Source organism: Hyalella azteca, unplaced genomic scaffold, assembly GCF_000764305.2.
Source record: "Hyalella azteca isolate HAZT.00-mixed unplaced genomic scaffold, Hazt_2.0.2 contig8176, whole genome shotgun sequence".
Classification (NCBI taxonomy): domain Eukaryota; kingdom Metazoa; phylum Arthropoda; class Malacostraca; order Amphipoda; family Hyalellidae; genus Hyalella; species Hyalella azteca.
The window spans coordinates 47,450-71,412 of NW_025938276.1; the positions used below are offsets into that span (position 1 = coordinate 47,450).

The window sequence follows — 23,963 nt, forward strand, 5'->3', positions numbered from 1 at the left end:
CTAGAGCATTGATTTGCATTAAACCCTTCAGTCAAGAGCATAGAAAACGACATTTTTCTGTTCGTAAATTCGCGAAAATAATCTAAGTAATACTGTCGATATTCGCTTTTATCGTGTCCCAACAAAAATGTAAAAATGTATCTTAACAATGAACATGATGCAATGTATACGCTACGCTTTATTCTCTGCGTTTCTTCCAGTGATACTGTCCCATGAAACGTTGTAAATGCATCACAATACTGCAATTTGTCCTGAAAATTTTTCTGACTTAATATTATTTCATATTTATATGCGTTGTTGTTTTGTCAAATAAATGATATTGTAAACATTGACATAGAAGTGAGTGGCTCTTCATTCAAAGAGTGGCTTTTATGACACAATAAAATTTTTTTTCTAAAAAGTATTAGGTTCGAAATTATCAATGTAAATTTGCAGAAATGTGATAGTCAGTTAGACTCCTGCGTTTGGCATTTTGTTTATTCCGAGACGAGACGAGACGAGACAACAGGCTCTGTCCCGGTTCGCAATAAAAACCGGGACAATTTTCAGCCCTCCGTAGGAATTCCGGGACGATACCGAGACGAGACGAGACATCCCGGTTAAAATAGGCACCTTAAAATTTCCCGGAATTTATAGCCATTTTAACGAGACATAATGAGACGAATCAATTATTGATGTGGTATAAACTTTGGCTTACCATCATACATTTACACAGAGCTGGGCAGCGCTACTTTGAAATATAGCGGCCGCTACCGCTACATGCTCTAAATGTAGCGGGCGCTACCGCTACACCGGGACAGAAGTCTTGTCTCGGTTCATATGTTTATTCCGGGACAAATTTTACCCTCTGTCCCGTTATTTTTTTCCCGGAATTTTCTCGTCTCGTTTCGTCTGTCCCGGTTCATTTCGAGAAAATTATTTCGAGACGCAGGAGTCTATTAAGTCAGTTGTTGAAACATTAAATACGATCACAATGAGATAAAACATTACTGGAAACGTAAAAAAAATGAAAACGAAAAATTTACGATAACTTACAGCTATTCCGAAAATAGAATAAACTGTACGGTAACCAAACTACAACTATATCTTCTCTGGCACCACATTTTTGGCGTAAAATTGTATGAATATTTCATGTACCGTTATCTTACGTCGCTACGCCTATGCAATGCCCAGATTTGAAGTAGACCACAATAACCACATTACTGGTACAGATCAAGGCTTCAACCGACCACTGCGGGCGCTCGGAGCTTTAGGTAATGAACCTACCATTGATTTCAATCAATGAAATATTACTGAACAAAATAGCTAGCGGTTTCACTTCAGAAAATACAGCAACTTTCATACTAATGACACATCGATTGATATACATACAGACAGAAAATTAGAGTTCACGCCGAGAGAAATCAAAAATAGAAAATATCAAAAACGCATCACATGTAAGAATATTCGATGATAAACGTCATTGATGCTGGCGCCCAAATTATACCAGTTCCAATCAAAACTATTTTGAAGTTACTCAAATTGGGCACAGCATACTGCATGGTATCCAGTTAATTTTTCTAATTTTTTTCCAAGTTCTACGAGTAAAATAGTTGGGAAAGACAAGAGTTAACCATTGTTGTGATGTTTAGCGGCGTGGAGCTTCAACGCTTGCTTCTGAGTGGTCTGGTATGGGCACTGGCTGCAATTGAACAAGTTCTCGCCTGTGTGTATTTTTACATGCATGTTCAGGCCAGTTTTGCACACGAAAGCTTTTCCACAATAGTGACAATGGTAAGGTTTCTCACCAGTATGCCTGCGGATATGTGTTTTAAGGTTGTGTTTCCACTGCGTCTGGTATGGGCAATAAGGACACTGCAGAAACGACGGATCGACCAAACTGAGGATATGCGGAGACGAGAACGAGTCGGAAATGGAATCGCTGGAGTTTCTCCGTTGTATGAGGGACGAGCTGGCATCACTGGTAGGCCCGCGATAATGCTGCTGCTGTGTGTTCTTGCCAGCCACGGTACGGAAATCAACATTCAGCGGCAAAGTTTCTACAGCGTTCGCTGAGAAATGCGAGGCTAAAGGTGGTTCCAGAGCTTTGGATGCACAAAATAAATCCACCAAATTTAAGAATGTAGGGTCGGCAGATGCGTCGTGCCCTTGGCTCGAGTAGCCGGCAATGCCGAGGCCTGGCATGGACAAGGCTGGTTCCGACGCGGCCTCCGCCATCACACTGACGTTAAGGGACAAGTCGTCGGACGCGGGTTGAGTTTTGGGAGCGAGATCGCCTTGAGAGGAGGCGAGGCTTGTGGAGCCGCTCCACGGCACCGTGGACGCCAGTCCGCTTATCTGCAAACGCAACAGAAGGCTCGGCATCACACATCTGCACATCGCTGAGTTCAGGCAACACACTGCTTATACTTCTGATATAGTTTACTACCTAAAACTAGAATAGAAACCTGTAAGTCGTCGACCGCACTGATCCGACATACGCACTTGAAAGATAACCTGAATCGTGATTCTCGTATCATAAAGGATAGCCAAGTCGCGGCCCATCACCATAAAGCTATCAGGTTTTTCAAGATTCATCTTCCGCTTTAAACGAACATGCGCGATGCGTCGTAAATTGAATGATTCCGTTTGATTTACCGACCGCAGGAACAGGCAATATACAAACTTGAAGTGGTATTAATGTCCAATCACTATGCGTTTTAATTTGATGCATCATCTTCCGAGTATATGAATGGGAGCTTCAGCACAACGTAGGGAGTAAAACTAAAAAAAACTCTTGCAGAATAATAAAATCGGGAACACACCAAGCAGCAACACATTATCGCCGTCATAATAAACCCATTAAGAATCAGACTACCTAGCCAACGACACTCACTGGGAGGACGCAGCCTGTCTGTTGTGCTTCATCATGTGAATCTTCAAGCAAACTTTCGCTCTCGTCTGGTACGTGCAATGGGGACAATAAAGTATATTTTCATCGCTGTGGGTTTTTACATGCATATTGAGGCCGGTTTTGCAGGTAAATCGTTTGCTACAAATATTACAGCTGTAAGGTTTCTCGCCAGTGTGACGTCTTATATGGGTTTTGAGATTATCTTTGCGGTTAGAAGTGTAGGTACAGTAGGGGCAACGAAAATCTGTGTGAGGCCCAGGAACGCCTTGCGCTGAATAATGCTGGAGCTGCTCAGCATCATTGCCGCCAAACGCAGCGCCTACGAGGGACATGAGTGAAGGATCCTCCGTGCCTATGGATCTAACGATGCTGTCGAGATCCTCAGCAGCCTGAAGACTGTTAGGCTCGCCTGTCGTGGAGCCGCGTGACATAGACGACTGCTCAAGCATTGTTTCACTTTGCACGAATCCAGGAGAAGATGCAGTGGCGAAAATATCCAGAGATGGAAAAACGGTTCTACTTGAAGAGGTTCGTGCCCTGCGACACTCTTTAGAAGGAAGGGAGCTCAGCTGGTGAGAAGATCCAGCTTTCGGGCACCAGATAACATCGCGGTCCTCAGCAACGGCTATCTGCGAACGCAACAGAAGGGGACCCACATCAGCACGAGGCAGTACCACAGCCATCACTTTAAGGAGACTCCGCAACTCTTATGTTTGTTCTTCTTATCATGGTAGATAACGCAAAACACAATATAAAAAAGACCTAAAAATCGTGGCTGGATTTCCAAGTAAATACCGGTGAGATTACTGTCAACGTACTCAAATTGCATTCATCGGTAGTGATGATCGGTAAATTTACAAAATGGTAGATCACTTAGGCTTTCGAAGCACATTGATGTTGGCTAATATTTATGTATTTCCTTAAAACAATTTAATCGCCAATATGATGCAACAATAAGACAGAAGGAAATGTTCGAGTTTCGTTCCGAGATAAATGAAACATTCAACAAATGGTCCTTCCATGATGAAATCTCGTACGTTAGAATCTTATAATACAATAAATGGAACTAGCAATTCATGCTTATACAACTAAACTCGGGATGTGAACGTACCGCGCAGCACGACTAATTAGTAGTCGGGTGAAATAATAAACTCGAAGAATCCACATGAATATAATATGACGTCAACGTTTCTGATTAGTGGCCTTACATTTTTAAGTGAAAGAACCTTGCGACGGATCACTGACGAGTCTTGGGCAGGAGGGCAGAAAAGAAACAGGGGATGTTGGTCCCTACGGACCAACATCTTTCTTATGCATATTGAGCCTATGGTCTTTCATACGTCTGGCGTCAGTAGCGTGCATACTATTAAGAGCATTCCGTGCATATGCGCGTCATTGTTACGTAAATTATTATTAGGAAAATGTTTTATTACATGTGATTTTCCCTTGTATTATAAACACATAAAAATGTACATCATCTATATATTTTTGAATAAATTGCCATTTACATCTCCCAAGAGCACAATTATTCAAAGATTTTTCAGGAATCTTTTGCATTCTCTGAGCCTTAGTAATTAAAACATCGTCCTTACCACAAGGAAATTGGCTTCTTTGTAATCTTAACCTGGTGCCTTCAACCGTTAATACAAGTTTTAAATTTTTTTCCACTTTGAAAGAAATTCATGGCACTCATGCGAACGTTATACATTAAATTCTCGAACCACTCGAGCAATCGATGATTCACGTCAGGTTTTTTGAAGTTTTAACAAGAAGGAAGTGTGCGATGTAGGACCGCAGTCGTCTTGACTGAACGAAAAATAAGATTGAAAATCCGTGACGCAGTTCCAAGTTCCGAATAATGCGTCTAAGTCGCACATAAAACGTTAATAAAACAATGCGCAATCGAGAGTTCCAAAAGAGAATCTAAGGTGTACTTGATTAATTCGTAAGTTCATGAAGCTCTCAAAACGAAGAATTGATATCTCATGTTTTCATTTCCTTTACAATCATAAGATAACGATAACGTGAATAAAATCCGAAATAAACCAGAAATTGGCAGATTTCTTGCTAATGTCTTCATGAAGTCGTCAACGCTTCGCTCCGAATGTTCGAACAGCGGATTTTCGCTAGACAATGATTTAGGATAATATGAACGAGCTCATTGATATCGTTTCAACCAAGAAAAACTTATCTGAAGCGAAAGTTAAAAGTTTGTACAGAAGAGACAGAGAAAAAACGCTTAGTAAGTAACATTGTAGATACAACAGCCTGCTACACGATACTGTGCTTGAAGAGTAGATGATTTTTCAGCTGGCCTTTTTGATTACAGCGATAGTCGCAATGATCACATCGGAAAGGTCGTTCTCGCGTATGTCTTCTCATGTGAATTTTGAAATGCTCTCGTCGAGAGGACGTATGATTGCAATCAGGCCAGGAGCATGTGTAAACAACACCTCCACGTCGTTCTCCCCTTGGTTTAATACATTCCGGCAAGCGGGGGAAAGTGAAAGCGAAATTCTTTGGTTGTATCCACGCCTGAGTCAGGGCCTGCGGGTGAGGCGGTTGTGGTCTCGCAAGAGTAGCTGAGTTCGAGGGTACCGGTCCACTGAGATTAAGTCGGCCACCGCTGAGTTCATTCAAGATGTCGTTGGCAGGGATGATCTTAGCAGCAGTACTGCTTATGGTCGCCATGTTTGTGAACCTGAGCCGAGACTCCTCGATAGGATTCAAGTGTAGCGTATCGCTGCAGTGGGGAGCAGACTCGTCAGAAGACATCCAGGTCTTGGTGTGCTGCCAGGGATCGCTACGGCTGTAGTTGCCGCGCCTCACCTGCACACAAAAACGAAATCCCTCAGCAAATCCAAGTGTTGGGGGCCACGAGTCGTCCAGGTCTTCTTAACGAGACAAACTCTTAAGCTACTCGAGGATAGAACATTTTACTCTGCTACGATCAAGGCGTGATTTGAGGACAGTCGGGGACAGTTGTGACGTTGGCTATGAAGAAGTTTTAGTGAAGCCGAGCCTCATGATCCTATATACAAATCCTTCCAAAAGATCATCGTCTTGCTTTTTAGCACGTTAAATGCTTTTTTATGAAGCGTTTACATTTGCACTATGTAATGAGAGTATTCCACACAGGATATTGAAGTGCAAGTAGTGCAAGTTTTCCAAAGGATAATAGAAAATCAGAGAAAGAGCAAATTATATATAATAGGTACTGGTAAAAATTGTACTTAAACAAGTTATATTTATCATTCGTTTCACACTTTATCAGTTCCGGTTTTTTTCCTCCCTTGAATCAATGAGATTCTTCGTCACAGACAGAGGCGTTAGTTACAACACACTTTTATTTAACGAGAAGTTCCTTCTCGCACGGGAAGGTAACGTTTCCAGATGTATGTAAACGAATATTTTTTACATCAGATAAAGACCTAAAATGAAAGGTACACATTGAATTTCACAGGAGAGAAATAGAGCTTTTACAACTAACGTCATCGTACATAAAAAGGCTCTTCACATATAACATGCCCGTCAAATAATATGACTTATATTCGCATACAAAATCGCTTATTGCATACAAAATCGCAAGGACTTGCAAGGCTAGTTGCAGAGGCGAACAAACAGAATGCAGACAATATTTATGCTTGAATTATTACCAATAAAATATTTAATCCTACCAACTGTAAGCATTCACAAACAACTTGGTTTAGGGGTGATCAATTGAGAACATACGAGTGAAAGAAATAATGAGACAACGTATGTATTTCTCAACCAACTTTCGAAGACAGTTTTTCAAAGTGCATTCAGTCACTTCTCAGGCCATTACACGAATACAGTGTTACACATATAAAATTAAACACAAATTAAGTGATGCAGGTTCGTCCTACGCTAACAATGTAAAATATATAGCATCAATAAAGTCGATACATCTAAATAAACCGCGTGAAGTTTAAATAGAGAAATTTTCGAGCTGTAGTCGACACTAACACTTATTGCAATTGTCAATGAGATCCAATTCACAATTGAACTATGAAGCAATACACACATCTTAGGGGGTGAAATATATTATTTTCAGCCGGAATCCGGCGCAGTTTACAGCTATGATAACGCTTATTTAAGTTAAAATAATACAAATTACAAAAAAACGCATATCTGGGTTCGGGAAAAGAGCGTAATCTTTTGACTACTTAAAAAGTTCCGTGTTCAACAAAGTACTAGTAGCCTTCTCGGCACATCGCTTCCTATGGACCTTAAGATTGCTGCTGTGAGCACAGCGGTAGGAACAGAAGTCACAAGCGAAGGGCTTCTCCCCAGTATGTCTCCTGAGATGAACGCGAAAATTATCTATTCTGACGGCAACATACTCGCACACCGGGCACGGTATCGAGTGTGGATCCTGTTGATGTTGTGTCACCAAGTGCTTCTGATACTCTGTTGGGGACTCCGTGTTGAACTGACATAGTCTGCACCGCAACTCGCGGAGAACAATGGGATCACGTTTCGTAGATTGCCAAAAAATTCCCGAGTTCATGTTGATCTTGGCACTAGGCGCGACGGCATGGAGGTTGCGGGCCCAATGTGTGGATTTATCATGGGACGAATTTCGGTAAAAGGAGCGGGACGCGCTATGCGAACCCAGTGTGTAATCGGGTGAGGAGAGATGATGCAGCTCTAAAAGATCCCACTGCGCGGCCGAGGTCTGCACAGCAGAGACGTACAGTGCATGAGACCCAAAACACGGCACAGTTAATCTGCTCAAAACTATTTCTTGTAGATATAGTAGTATACGAACGATGCAACTGGAAGAAACTTCAAGCAATAAGATTAACGATTGTTAATTAGCGCAGAACAGGTAGATACCCACACATCATTTGAAGTGAGGCATTCTCCTTCAATATATTAATCAATACGCGTAAAGTGTACCATGCATTTCGGACCCTCGTTAACTGTGGTTTGTTTCGTTTCAAATATGCGATCGGATGCAATACAATGGAGTACTTATCATAGAGAGTGCTGCTACCATTTGCAATCAACGAGTTTAATAGGTATTGGAAGGATAACTGCTCGTTGAACATTCGTACACAAGCAGTTAAGAGAGTGCGTGCCTCCTGATCGACGGATGGAGCGAGGTAGCGCCATAGCAGCTTTAAGAACGACTACTGCTTGCAGGCAACGTCCCAAGCACTGCCGCTCCCTACCGACATGACAATTTAAATTATCTCTGATCACCCAGTGGAGTGTGGACATTAATTAAACGTTGTTTCAACGTCACTCGCCTGATGGGAACAGCCATAAGGATAGTCGCTGCTCCACAGCCATAAAATTCAGTTGAAGCAACAAAATTGAAAACCGAAATAAAATTCAGAAATTACTGGCATTCATAGTTATGGAATGAAAATTCCGTTATTGAATCGTTCCTAGTGGATGAAAGCAAAAAAGCAAAATATTTACATGGTGACTTTCCAGTAGTCTTTATTTTAGATAATCATAGATGCGTTACGCCGTTACAATCATAACACTGATAGTTTAGTTATAGATAATTTGTCATAGTTGAACAATATTTCACAAAAAAGATTTACTTTTGAAGCGACCACGTTGCATTATTTCACTCAACATTTCGACACTCGTTCCAATTCCTAGTAACTCGACCGTTTTGAACTAAAGTGAGAAGTAGAAAAAATTGTCATGGATAACAAACGTGTGTTTTGATGTCCGAAAGTATTCTAAAGCCAACATGAGTAACGACGCGTCCTAGTATAACTATGTCTTTGGCATGCATCATGCGAACGGACATACTCTGCTGCAAAAAGGGATTCTTCAGTAAATAGATGTATAAAATTAATCAATTGTGTAGTTATCTCAAATTACGGAAAAAAATTAGGCGCCATAATAAAAACAAAGAATCGAAACGAAAGAAAATAAACGAAATTGGCACGGGCGGTCATCGGGCAATAATAAATAATACACGGTAATTAAGTACTGACGTAAATGCATAATATTGCACCGAAATTTCAGTGCAGAAGCGTCTAAACTCTTGTCTAAAACTCTTTTGCGGGACGGATCGAAATTCTCGCTGCACTCGGAAACCGGCAGTACTTCTGTCCGAATAGCATCGTGTCAAGTTGACGTTCCATACGCTCATCGGCAATACGTGCACATATCATGCAAACTACTGTCAAGGATTACATCCAACATCATGTAAGCCTTGCATGCTTCAACGACTTGCATGCCCACCGAGGCTGACATACGACAGCGGGATCCCCTTCGTTCGGTATGAGCTCCGAGTTGGAAGACTGACAAAATGATGTCCGAGAGAGAAAGAGTCTCAAATGAAACTCCACATTTTTCCATTGCACTGTATTCTTGACTTAGATCTTAAAGCTAGACATAACCGTGAAATATACACAGTTAAAAAAATTGTAATAAATGTACAAGAAATAATGAGTTTATACTTGTAGGTAAATTCTAATACATGGCCAGCTTTTATTTACAGATGCAAAAACTCGCAGAGCAAGAACTGCAAATAGGAATACGCAATCTTAGAACACAGATTTTCTAACAATTATTTCCAGAAGATGCGACCAGGCAAGGACATTAATTATAATGACTTTTACACAACCGCTTCATAAACGAGAGACGTCCAGGCATCGTCACTAGACACTGTACTTAGGCAGCTATGGGTTAAATATAAGGTGAACTGATACACCATGCCGACCAGTTCAAAAATTTACACGTAAGCAAAGGCGTAAAAAACAGAAACGAGAATCACAGAATTGAGTAAGATGTCGACAGCAGGAAATTACTATTCTTTAGCTGCTTTTAGCATTATTATAACGAATGAAACTCAACATCAAATTTGATATCAACTTCGACCGAGAGTACCTAACTACCGAAATTCCAACAAATTTCCATCTAAGTTAAATTTTCGAGTATAATAAACATTATTGACTACATGACAGAAGCCAGCGATATGGTCGCCTCTTTATCAATAAGAGTTACCTTAAGATGGCTTGAAAACATAGAAATAAAAAACAGCTCTACAGTTCACTCAAACTCGGGGGAACAGAATTTTCAGGACCCACAAGCTGTCCTCCATCATATACGATCTTATGTCTGTTCCACATATGAACCTTAACGTGTCCTTTTTGATAGGAACGATAGTCGCACACGGTGCACGCATACTTCAGTCCCAAGTGCTTCAGCTGGTGCGTCACAAGATTGCTTTTCTGACGACAACGATAGTGGCAACGATCACACGAGTACGGTTTCTCGCCGGTGTGAACCCTCCTGTGCACAACCAGAGAATCGGACTTATTGAAGCTCTTGTCGCACTGGTTGCAGTGATAAGGTTTCTCGCCAGTGTGGCTACGGATGTGGCGCCGCAGTGAGTGCAGGTAAGTCGTCGCGTACGAACAATAAGGACACTGAAGGACAGTGCCAGGGCGGCCGGATGCTTCGTTGCGAAGAGGCTGACGTACGACAGCGGCAGCCGCGTCGTTCGTGATAAGCTCCGAGTTGGAAGTGCGAGCGCAAGCGTCCTGCCTGAGTTGCTCCACAAACAGTTCATGAGATAGCGAAGTGTGGGCAGTAGAGGCGCTACTGCAAGCAGAGGTCAACTCACGGAGCCGCAGCAGCGCAGCAACGGTGCTGTTTGGGTCAACATTGCCTTCATCGAGGTTGTAAGCGAAGGGCGGGCAAGAGAAGTGAGGAGGGGAGCTGAGCAGCCCCACAGAGGGCGAGTGAGTGCTCCATGATAGAGCACGAGCGAGGGGCAGACGCGGAGGTGCAGGCGACACCTGCCCACATAAAATAAGCGGCGTGATGCAGCGCACCAACAACACTCACTCATGCTAACGCAGATCCATCAACTTTCGTGTTATTATGATCAAATTTGTCGGGATACGTTCTTCTAATTGGGCCGGAGTGCACCATTGTCTCTTAAGCGGGGCAAATTGATAGGTGGGAATCGAAACTCGTTTCAAACCCGATTTACTGCAATAACTTCCTAAAATAAGAAGGTCAACTTAAGTAACAATGTCCGTCGATATCAAAGCGCGACATAAACATTGAATCAAGGCAGCAGCTTGAACTCTTAAACAGATACAATAAATTTGTAAACGTGCACTGATGATAGCAGATTTGCTTATTTCTGCGCATCTATAAGATCCAAGAAATGGAACTGTAGTGTCAAAACCATGCACAACTGGTCTGTTGAAATAGTTCGGTCAAAAAGCAAATCCATGTGACTAAAAACCACGCAGCAAATCAATGTACGACACAGGATTAACAGAACTTCGAATAATCGGTGCATTATATGGCAACGAAATTAAATCGTTCAAATCTTTCACCAGATCAAATTAAAATAATTGTATCCAATCATATCATAACTCGGTTACAGAAAGGGACTCAACGGAGCTCAAAGCTAGTCACAAATTACACGACTCATGAGGGCGTGGAGTGTTTGGAGGCGATGTGGCGGCTGAGCTGGCTCTTCTGATTGCAGCGGTAGGAGCACAGCTTGCAGGAGTAAGGCTTCTCGCCAGTGTGGATGCGAATGTGAACCTTGAGAGTATCCGAGCGGGTCGAGTTGTATGGACAAAACATACAATAAAATATTCGTTCCCCGCGAGCGTTGACTTCCACATTGTGTTGAATATCCGACGAGAGCGTACGCATAAGTCCAGGGAATAAAGGCGAGTCAATGAATCTGTCGGGAGAGATGGTCGGTTTAGCAGGACTCGCTTCCATGCACGGTTGTTGACGTCGGGCTGAGCCGTCCCTAAACACGTCGAACTTTGGCAGCGACATTTCGGAGGCGGCGACAAACGCTGGTCGAGTTTTGGGTAATTTACAGGAGCTGAAAGCAGTGGACGGGGACAGCAAGCGAGTGGCTGAGCAGGACTGCGGTGAAGTAAGGAGATCCGCGCCATCAGTGAAATTATTTATCGCGAGGCGACCGGGGGCGGAGCTGAGGACGGCACTCGAGACGTCCGGGTCAGCGAGCCAAGACAAGGGGCTCTCGAGGGGCGCCGCCATCTGTAGGCAGTACAACACCGTCACTGCACCACTACCGGGACCACCACACCACTCACGCTGCCACATAAGCCTAGCTTAAGCCAAAAATCACGTCTCATTTCTCTTTGAAAATTAAATAATCGCAATAAATGATAAGATCTTATCCAAGTAATACAATGAAGAAACACTTCGTAATGATCCCTAGAAGGCTAGTAAGCTGGTGAAGGAAGAGACGATAGTTCGATAAAAGATATGAGCAGAACTCTTTAGATGTAGCCACACTAAAATTAGAAGAAAATTTGATCTACAACATCTTCCAAGAAATTCGCCATAGGGATTACTAGACTTTGATAAATGTATAGTTTTATAAGGAGTCACGAACTAAAAATTCTTGAGATATCCTCCGCATGCGAATGACCTCCCAAACTTGGTAGTAGATCACATCAATAGCGCCGACCCACAATATAGGTTTCTTACTGAGATCGACATAACCAATTATCCAGTCAAGTAAATGAAACAGCGCGTACAGTTATGGAATACATTGATACCTAGAACCACAAAAAAATAATAATGCTCAGTTTCGGCCTTAAACAATACGCGAAATCGCCCTTACTTGAATCTCACTAACTCATAGACACCGTTTTTTCTGCTGTCACGTCTCAACCCAACTACACCAGACGTGTCACGGCCGAAATACGTACCAAAAAGATTTCCTTTCAAATATTCAATCGGTTAGAGGCGCTGTAATACCAGAAGCAGCCGTGGAATAGGTAACGTTCAACGAGGCTAAAAACAATATATGCAAGCATATTCATCTTCAGTTGTCAATTTTGAAGAGTTGAATAACAAAAGAAAAAAATAGTGCCTCGTCGATAACATTCAAGAATGCACGACTGAGTGGTTGATTGCTTTATTAAAGCCATACATAACACGAGTAAGCAATTCACCAGAAGTAGTCAAAGTACTCTCTAATAAACTCCACATCAATTCCCAGAGATACGCGTAACAGTTTCAGAATTCACTTGACAGATATCGTTTGCTTTCAAGCTTATACTACATCGATAATATATTTGGCATCGAAAATATGTTTGGAGAAACATGTGTGCGCCAACGGTTGCATTCGAGTATTGCTAACTTTAAATATGGTTCGGCAAACATGTGTGCACCAACTGATGTTTCAGGTAATGCTGACTTTGAGACAATTTTACGATTATTCCATGACTAAATTCAGACCCTAGCCAGCAATTTTGCGCGTGAGACACAAAAGACGGGCTCACGTGACAGCTTTTTGCAGCGCGCGCAAATGTTCTCATTGTTCCCGGGCCTCCAAAATAAGCGCGATAAACATGTGAACAACATAAAGCCTTACGACTACTTTCTTTAGTTGAACTGCCTTAGCACGCCCATAGTAAAATGCTATGACAGACTTTGAATCTATTCATTTCAGTTAATGATTTGATTCAAGCGACAAATTTAGAAATTAAATTGCTAGTATCAGCACTTGGGTTAGTTGAAAACTTCGATTCATGGCCACTGGAGAAACTTCAAACTTTTTTCGAAGAATGAAGGGGTAAATGACACCCCAAGATAAATTAACAGTAATTGATCACAAGACAAGATCAAAACCTAAATCAGCAGAGCCGCTAGAAAAATTAGCCACCTTTAAAAAAATGAGGCCACTACATGTTAGCCTATGGTCAATGGCTAAATTAATCTTTGATCAACGAGGAATCCTATCCAAAAAATGCAGTCCAGTCAAATGTGGAATCAAGTGAATACAAAATTGTTAAAGGCCTGAACAAGAGCCTGACATTGCGGGCATTCAATTTAAATAATATATGAACAGATTATTTCTCGCAGTAGTGGAACAAACTGCAAGCTGAGCAGTACAACAATTTTAAATCCAATAATTGTTACTGCATGCAGAAGGTAAGTATTACGCGGCGACCGCAAACGCTTCAGCAGCACCCATACATAAAGCAAACAAGTGAGCCAAACGAGTCCTTGGCGAAGCGGTCTCAATAAAATTTTGTCGGACGAAGAAATCTTCAGAGATTTGGAGACAGATTATATAAAGAAAGCGGTATTGTAAATGAATGTGAATCAAATTTTTAACCATACGTTATCAAACCAGTGCAGCACCTGACATAATACATAAAGATATACGCGCTATAGATTTGAAAAAACTTCGGACTAAGAAGTTCCTTTCTAAAACACGAAATAGTTCTAATAGTTACTTCTTCTTTTCAAGATTATTGCTACTTCCACTTCTGACTAACGCATTGCAGTTGCACGTCTCAGCCCTGCAGGAGGACGGACTAATGAGGGAGCGGCGTATTGTATACCATCAGAGAACAATAACCTACCTGAGAACAGACGCGGCTCTTAATGAAGAAAGTATATACGGAAAATCTGCGACTTTTTACAGTTAACAACTGTCCTAAACTCATTAACTGATATCAACACTACCCCCACATTCAGTTGCTGTAAATACGTTATTCCAAGGAAGAGACAAAAAAAAAACATTTTTAATGGTTGGTTCATAAATGTGCAAGTTTCAAAAGCGATGGAAACTCAACTCCATTAGAAGATAAGACAATAGACGACGGTGCTTAGTCAATACGGACGATATAAATAGCAAAAAGAACATGGCACAAAGCGAATCGATTTTTCCAGAATCCTAAGCAAAGTAAACATAGAAACGCGCAAAATAGCATCTTCGCGAGTGTATTACAAGTATTCCTCAGAAATTAACATGCATGGCATCTTCAAAAACTTGAGGCTATGCATCAACCATTCTATCTATGGAATATCTAGGATAAGAGTAGCTTAATGGGTAGTAGGAATAAAGACTTGAGCATTTCCCATCATTCATTTACACAAAAACTCCATCAAATTTCGAAACAGCGTATTTGGATTAATGTTAATTCAACTTTTCGCAAACGATGCTACTTTGGTTCAGTTCGGAAATAGAGTTTCACGTCTTGCTTTTATACTGAAAAATTCAATTTCAAGTTAGGTGTAGAATTAATAATGTCAAGTAAACAGCCCTGATTCCCTAGACTTCAAGAAATTAATGTATTAAATATCGGCTTTGACCGGCAAATAAAGGAGACGTAGAACTCCATTCCAAATCGGGGCCCATTCGAGTTCACTTAAAATTTAAGTAAGAGATCATGGAAATAATAACAAGATTGGAGGAAGTTAAGTAAGCTGCACAGTATGATGAAGCGAGACTACTAACTGCATAATTAAGAGCTTACTTGACTCGGAACGCGCTCAACAAGGGGTCATATGTTTTTTAATTCTCTAATTCGTGCGAATTCATTCATTTTGAAGTATAAGTGATGTAATTCAAAGTTACAATAATTCAGACAGTAATCGAACGTAAACGCTAATATTGTAGCCTGTGATCTGACTTATCAAATGATTCTCAAGATAAGGCTTCCAAGTAGCTTGACGACTCTCAATGTATGATAACAGTGAGCGACTGAGCAAGCATTACGAATATAAATAGAAGCTCTATTGTCAAGTCTGATCGCTCCTCGGCTATTGCCGAAATTGTGCTTTAGCCCCTGCCCAAATTAATATCACTTTGAAAAACACAACTCCCGACTACAAGCAGCGATCATCAAAAGCACGAACTATCAAACTTTTTCGAACATGACGCAAGGAAAGGAATTGAATTTTACTTTATTTTATACAACAAGAGATGAGCGAGTGACGTTCTAGGCTTATTCGATTTCCATGAAGAACTATCAACAATAAAAAAAGCAACTCTTCGGTGTCGTTTGAAATCCGAATTAGTGACAGGTACGAATGAACAGCATCATTTCAACCAAATTTTCGAAATAAATTAAGAAAACGTGGAATGAGAAAATAAAAAATGAAAAATGAAAAATATTGTCAGACAATAGTGCCTATTACATTCAATCACTGATGACTTTATGTTGTGATAGCAATTATTCCATTTGACTTGAGATATTTAACGTACGTGAGGGTTTGAAAACTTTCAAGTTTCAATTTTCCGTATTTTAGATACGAGCTGGTATCAACTGAAAGACAGCACAACGCAATTGCATAAAACCGATTTACGAAATGATGATGGTGAATTACGATTACGTCACCAAAGAATGATGGTGACGCGCAGTCCCCGAAAATATTAGTGATACGAGACCAGAGACAATACCTACAAAATCGTCGCTTTGAATGTTACGACTGAACTAATATATTCTTTGCCATGACTAAACGGGAAGCAAGGGTAAAGCAAACGAGAGCCTCACTTCATCAAGACTGGGCAGCTCACATAACAATAAGGAGAAGGCAACACTCACCGATGACGAGGTGTTGCCACTCTTGTCTCCGCCTGCAGCGTCCTTCTTAACGTCATCCTCGCCGAAATTCGACGTGCTCGGCTGTAAGGTGCAAGGGAAATATCAGTCAAGACTAACAGTCATACCATAGACTTGCACGGCTCGGCTGTAAGGCGCAAGGGAAATATCAGTCAAGACTAACAGTCATACCATAGACTTGCACGGCTCGGCTGTAAGGCGCAAGGGAAATATCAGTCAAGACTAACAGTCATACCATAGATTTGCACGGCTCGGCTGTAAGGCGCAAAGGAAAGATCAGTTAAGATTAGAAGTCAAATCATAGATCTAGACGAGTCATGGGAAGGGAATGTTTATAGCTTTGGAGATCCTAACATCATAACACATAATGTTGCTGCGTACATTCATGAAGCAATATAGCAAGCAACACTAAAATAAATCATGAAGCTGAAGTCAAGGACATACCGAGCAATCAATACGCACGTGTATAAACGTAATACTTCATGACGACCAAAACAAAATTTATTTATAGTAGACAAGAAGTACGGCAGACCAACTATAACAGCCATACGAAAGAGCTTTTTATTCTATCTATACGAGTGATTCACAGCGAACGACGAAACCAGATTTGAAGCATTGCCACAAAACGTAACGTAGCATAGCCGTAGAGTGGATCTCGATGGTTAACTACCAGAGCTACCAACTATACACACTGTCAGTAGCACAAGTTAGGACAGAGAACTTCAGACAGTGAGTTTATATTAACAGGATATATAAAGAAAACTGATTGTTTCGTGCATTCTAGGATTGCATAACTGACAATGGAGCTGTTCTTTGAAACGTTTTATTCTATAAAGATATTGCAAATATTTGGGCCACTTTATTGGTTGTGAAATATCTGATAAAATATAATTGAAGCCATGAAGTGATGCTCGTACAAGCACATTTGTCCTCACCTGAGAGAAGAGGTCAGTTTCATCAGTACCGCCCCAGAGGGAGGGGTCCTCGCCTTCACCTCCAGAGAACTTTTCTTCAGTGAAGTCGGGGAGGTCCTCACCAGGATGGTCAGGCCCCGCGTCCTCGTCTTCTCTGCCGTCAAATGTGAGGTCATCCGCGTCCAGGACCTCCACGGGCTCCGCCTTCACGCCCGCGTCTACATTCAGGTCCTGAGCAGATGACACAACTTACATTAAATGGCCGCAATGAAAACACAACTCAAACTAGACTGAAACAAAATATTTAAACTTGTATTGCATCAAAATAATATATATAATGTATTATTAAACCAAGAAGAATCATCTATTGATGAAATTTCCATTAAGTTCTACTACCACACATGAAAATTATTGTACACCAGTGCATGAAATATTGAATGAATACCATTATAGCATGGAAGAGATGGCATCAGTTGCCTAAAACAGCACACTATACACTAAGGTTTTTCTTCATTTATAAGAAACAACAGCAGCCAAAGTATCCACGTAACAACAACACAAGCTTTATTGCTCACAATAGCGAGCTAAGATTGAGAAGTAATTTCCAGCATCAAAGTTAAAGGTTATCAAATGAGATCGAGCATTTTTCTACCTTTCAAGCGGTAGCAACAAAAAACTTGAACTTTTTCAGGACTTAACAAACATGAATCAAAGAAACATTAAATTTGGTCAGTTGGAAGAGAATTGAAGAGTTTATCCAATACTTGGTCTCACCTGGAGAAAGTTGTTGGCCTCTTCTGATGCCTCAGCAGACTTGGCATCATCCCCAGGCTGACTTTCACCACCACTGCCGCCATTATTACCATCTTCACCTACAGGAGAGGCAGGTTCAGGAGCAGCAGCACTCTCATTAGAAGTCACAGGAGCTTCTTGTTCCTCAGAAGACGCTGATGTGTTGAGGGGAGTGCGGGAGTCTGGTCGTCTTCTCTTTATTGGCTGTGCAACGTCTTCAGAAAAGCTACTATTTACATTAGTTCTTTTGATGCCACTTCCATTGACTGGCCTCTTCTCATTTCTATGAACATCTCTATTACTATTGTTAATATTACTGTTAGCATTAATGGAGCTGCCACTTGATGGATGCAGTTTTTTCTCCTTTGTTCTGTCAGTTGGATCACTGTCAGCTACCGCAAGGCCCTTTATTTTGAGACATTCGGCTGCTTTAATTAAACTAGATAAATTCTCTTGCAATACGTTCACTTCACCATCATACATGTAAGATAACAAAGCCTCAAGATCGTCAGCACCAATGTCTTTGAGAACTATAACAGGATGCTTACACTGTGTTCTCTCAAACATCTCCTCGAAATATTCACTGCAGGTTGACAAGACCAACTTGTGCGCGGGGTAAAACTTGCCGGCACATGCCAGGGTGACATCGCTGTACGACTCCTGCACACGTGCCAGTACAAACTTGGTTATACATCGTACAACAGGGCGAGAGATTGGATACTTCCATCAAGGCATCTGAACATCATATCAAGGAAAATATCCATCAAGGCATCTGAACAGCATATCAAGGAAAAGTATCCATCAAGGCAACAGGTGGAATGATAAGCAACCAAGACCTCATTAAATAAACCACTACGTGTGTCAACACCATTTGCAGAAATTATCAACATTATCCTGACAACTATAAGGTTTCAGTACCATATATGTACAGTAGTAACTAAATTAAATTACTAGTTACCGAGTATGAATGAAACTCATAATTGAGAAAACTCGCTAAAAACTTCTCAATTATTCTAAACCATCTGCAAAAATATCAACTAATGACAATAATTTAAAGCAACAGTTACTAAATTCTAAATGATCTCAAATAAACAAACTGATGGTTCAAAAATTTCTCATTTTCATGAAATTTTTCTTACTACAAGAACACATGCTTAACTAAGCAAAGAGTTGATTTAGTCTTATGTTTATAAGACAAGGTAAGCTTGCCATGCTCCCTGCATCTATAAGCAAAGCTACTGTCCGAGTCGCAAGTTACCAAAGTAACGACAAACAACTGACCTTCCGTCGTATGTTGGCAAGCACGTGCAGGAATGTGGATCTGTGATGATTCCACTTGAGAGAAAGTAGCCCACTGGACATCTTGACCATCTGTTATGTTGAAGAACATTATTGAAATTGTGGAGTAAGCCGAATAACAGATAACAAAAAAGGTTTATAAATCCATAAAGTAAATGCAAAATTTATTACATCCAGCAAGGAAGAATCTAGTAATGATGGCCTGCATAAGAGAAGAGTTTACAATATTGGAGGTCATTATATTTTTGTCAAAAATTATGTTTGTAAAATTCAAACTGCAATTTTGCAAATCTAAAGATCAGGGTTGGTAATGATTTTATCAAACTGACTAAATCATATGAATAAATCAATTGATTTTATAAAAAATCATGATTTTTTATTTTTTTTTTACATATTTAAATATATTGAGTGGCAGTCTTCAATTTATTTTGAGGTAGTGTTATTCATGGTTTAGTATAAATGTTCTATGACAAAATGGAATATGAACCTGTTGCCTTCAATCTTAGTGTGTAATACGTTCCAATGAATTGTATGTTTTTGGTACAGAGGCATCAAGTTATCAATACATTGTACATATAACATAGCTAGCAGCTTAGCTAATTCTTATAAGGCTATAAGTAGTCTTTAACTACTTGACTACTTGTTATATATTAATCACATTATACAATTTACATGTGTTAGCTAGCATATATAAGAAGGGTTGGTTGAGATTGTGTTGACCTATTAGGCATTTAGAAAGATTTTCTACTCTAATACGAGTACCGTCAAGTGGGGTGACTTTGGCCACCACTACAACAGAAACAAATGGCAGCAAAACAAAATAATAAACGTTGGATTAAGTGCCTGGGGTGATTTTGGCCTCCGGGGTGACTTTGGCCAACGTTTATTATTTAGTTTTGCTCCATTTGTTTCTATTGTAGTGGTGGCCAAAGTCACCCCCGGTGGCTGACGTCACCCCACTTGACGATATTCTAATTAAAATATTTAATTTCAATCTTTAAATATGTGAATTTATGACTAGAACCAAAACAATTACAATTATAAAACTATACCATATATAAAATAATTAAATGCAGTGAAAGGAAATAAAATGTTTGAATTGTGTACATGTTTATTTCAAACAGTGTTAGCTTTTCTCATAACATTAGTCTCGTTTCAAGTTGTTTGAGGTTTGTTCGGTTGTCGTTCAGTTTATGTTTAGTAGTATTGGTTACTTGGTCTGAATCAAATGAGAACAGTGCAGTCAGTTACTACTAGTTGGTGTGTTTAACACGTTGACTACGTATTGGTACATATGCGTACCACGAAATGTATTTCTCCTGGTACATAATTCAGGGTTGCCAGATGGCCTAAAAAATGGCCAATTAAGTCCGTGAACAAAAAGGCCAAAAAGGCCTATAACTCAATATATACTAGTATATTTGTAGGTTCCGGTGTAAAAATTAAATTTTTTTTATTTAATTAGGAAGCGCCCCTTACAATCCCTATCATAAATTTTAGCCGACCACCTAAATTGAAAAAACTAAATCGTGGAATTTGTCCGGTAAAAAAAGAAAGTCTGGCAACCCTGTTCCATAATAGTACTAGAAAAATGAAACAAAAGTACAAGATGAAGCAATCGTAGTCAACGTGTTAAAAGGTAGAGTCTGGTAGATTTATAGGACATATAACTAGTCAATCTATTGATAGTGTTGTGCACTGTGCTCTCAGCTACCTACTATCTCATCTATTGTGTGACTCTTCAATGTTTAGAAGATCTGCATTCCTGAAGTGTTGTTGTATATTGAAGCCAGTTAAATGGTCAATATTTAGCTCGTTACTTTGCTCCTTATAAACTTTACAAAGCTAATGAATAGACTTATTAATAATTGTTTACACAAAAGTCATTAAGTGGTAAACTGGTAAACACTACCTTGGCCATTCTTGAAGGCATTAACTGCCCCTTTTAGCCATCCATATACTGTTCTTGATAGTAGGCTAATTGCAACATAAAAAATATTTCAAAATGACATAAAAGCTGAAAAAAATTCTATAAGAAAATCATAAAAAACAAAAATCATTCTCAATATGCAATCTCATTGTACATCTTTAGCAGGGTTGGTGATGTACATTTAAGCAACACCGCCTAAGACTTATCAAGGGCAGTGTTTCTACGGTCCTAGGCTGGGCAGTGTTATGAATTTTTTTTAAATAACAAAAAATCACCAACCCTGCTAAAGATGTTTAATGAGATTGCATATTGAGATATGTATTGTATATTTCACTATTGTGAAATCTTAATTTTGCGGCTTTAAAACAATTTGATGCAATTCATCACGTGAAAATTGAAAATTTTATTTCTAAAATAACCCCCCTATATTATCCACTGTGCCAGGCTTCAATTTCATTTCTTGGAATTCTTAAAAGATCCTTAGCAGGCCAGCTAAGCCTCATGTGGTGCCACCTTGTCTCATTGTGGATGCATTTCTTCATGTTAACTAATTATAGCAAATTTATAGGAGACCAAACAACACAAACAAATTCTTCAGCATTTTACCATATTAGTTTCAATATGCTTCCTCATAAAAAACCAATGTCCATCAAGCTATCATTTTTTTAGTGGAATGCTTTTCTACAATAACATATCACGCACGCTCAAATTTGGTTTATTTCATGTCACGTCTACCAACAGTGAAAATAAACACCACTTGACAATACCCATTTTAATAAAGTTTACAGCAGTTAGTTATCTTCTGAAAGAACTTAATAAAATTGTCTGCTCAAAATAAACATAACCTAACTTGGAAACCAAGTGCCTTTAGAGGCAGGGTCCTGTTTTCTTGCAAAATGTCCTCACGTGTTTGCCTTCTAGTGTTGCTTTATCAAAACAATCTAATATAAAGAATTTAGACAGCTCTACAATGGTTACTTTAGACAGCTCTTCAATAATCAATTATCTAGAAATAATCTAATATGCAGAATGTTGATAGCTCCTAAAAAAAACTCCACCTGGTGACCAGCAGTTTTCAATTGATTACTACCAGCTATACATAATTTTTTATTGAAATTTGCACTTTGTCATTGAGGGCACACAATTTTTAGGACGCTATGATTTATATCAGGTTTCGTACATTTCTAAGAACATCTAACCTTTGCAATGCTGGATTTACTATCTAGTTACTAATTAATATAACTTAACGAGTGAGCAATGAAATTGTAGAAAAAAATAAGCAAAATGCAGTGACTAATAAAAGAAAATTTCAATAATTATATTGTATTGGTAAAGTGCAGAAAAACAATGCAGAGCAGAACAAAAGATTTATATGGAAGGCCAGCAGATTTTGTCACTGAGGTGTGGTAGCTTTTTTTCTCTATATGTTCATGCCTTATCCAACTTCTCTTTGTGTCCATGCCTAAACTAACAGCTTAATTTGGTCATTTTAGGTTTATAAATACAAATATATACATTTGAATTCTAATAACACCATTTCACCGAGAAGTTTTTTTTTAATTGCTTCTGTGTTTTGCAAGTGATGCCACAGAGTGCATCATGAGTAGTTTTTCTCATCTATAATCAGTACCAGAAGATACTTTAAATGGGAACGCAGCCGTGGGTAACAAAATTCACTCATAAACAGGCCCTGGGCCCAACGCCAACCATCAGCATGCAATATCTACACATAGCTTCAGATCAAGGAGCTGTGGGTAACTCCGGCTAACAATAAATCCGCTTTGCACAACACAGCCACTGCTCCACAGCGCCAGAGCACAACTGGCACACATCCCAGGCCCTACCGCAACAGGCGGCGCAGGTTAGGTTACGTTAGGAGTAGCTGTTGCGGTAGGGCCTGCTGCGCTCCGGCCAGTTGTGCTCTGGCCTGTGGTGGGCGCTTTGTGTCGAAAGCCGTGAAGATGCCCGGCTGTGTTACGCTCGGGAAGGTATATGAATCGCACTGTGGACTTGGGCTATGCTGACCTCTAGCTATCCACCCCTTTAAATAAGGATATTTTTTTGTGCATGCTCTCGAATTTGCAGGGTTCTGCAAAAATTCTAAAGTATCTAATGAGAACCACAAAGAGAGAGGATGGCACAGCTGTTTGGCACCCAAAAATAATTTGCTTACATTTGTTGTTAAAAATGCAATTACAGTGTATTTTAACCTATTTAAATTATTCTGTTACAGGAAACAGTAGTACATTTTCATCAATTGTTTTACACTAACTTGGAAAATGCTTGTCTTCAAGCAAGTAAAATTTCTTTAAATGGGAATACAAGATGCCATTAGTCACTGGAATGACAGAATTTCAGGCCTGGCCACTTTCTGGAGAAACTCGGACGCAGGATTGAAATTTTCCTACTTATGAATTAAATATTACAGCTTCAAAGCGACAAATTTTTTATACATATGGAATCTTGCTGACCAACTGCACACTTTTGTTAACAATTAGATAGGAGATAATTCAACTAGCAGAAATCTCACGGCTCTGAAAATGGTAGGAAAGCTCTAGTTGCAGCTTGAGAGATCAATATATTCAAGCTATCTTAGGCAGGGATAGAAAATTCTAGTAACTTGTCTTTTCTTTACATTCCATTGATGCTTAATATTTATTTTTCCACATTTCAGGCATCCCAAATTTTATTATAAATTAAACATATAACATTTTAATAAGTTGGGCCACAGGACAAGATTAAAAGATTTGAACTCATTAACAAAAATC

General features: G+C 39.8%; 1 protein-coding gene across 14 annotated transcripts in view; it reads right to left on the reverse strand.

Annotated features, from left to right (window-relative positions):
* LOC108667835 (longitudinals lacking protein) overlaps window positions 1-19,366 on the reverse strand; it is a 39,782-nt gene extending 20,416 nt beyond the window's left edge. For 4 of the 14 annotated variants that reach the window (XM_018154909.2, XM_018154914.2, XM_018154912.2 and 1 more), the window contains exons 1-4: window positions 19,248-19,366; window positions 17,949-18,626; window positions 17,196-17,405; window positions 16,243-16,323 (exon numbers count right to left, since the gene is read on the reverse strand). In XM_018154909.2, coding sequence (XP_018010398.1) covers window positions 16,243-16,323; window positions 17,196-17,405; window positions 17,949-18,626; window positions 19,248-19,337 — 1,059 coding nt within the window. In that variant the 5' untranslated portion in view covers window positions 19,338-19,366. The other 10 variants (XM_018154923.2, XM_018154922.2, XM_018154918.2 and 7 more) reach the window with 8 other exon arrangements.
* Between the last annotated feature and the right edge of the window lie 4,597 nt (window positions 19,367-23,963).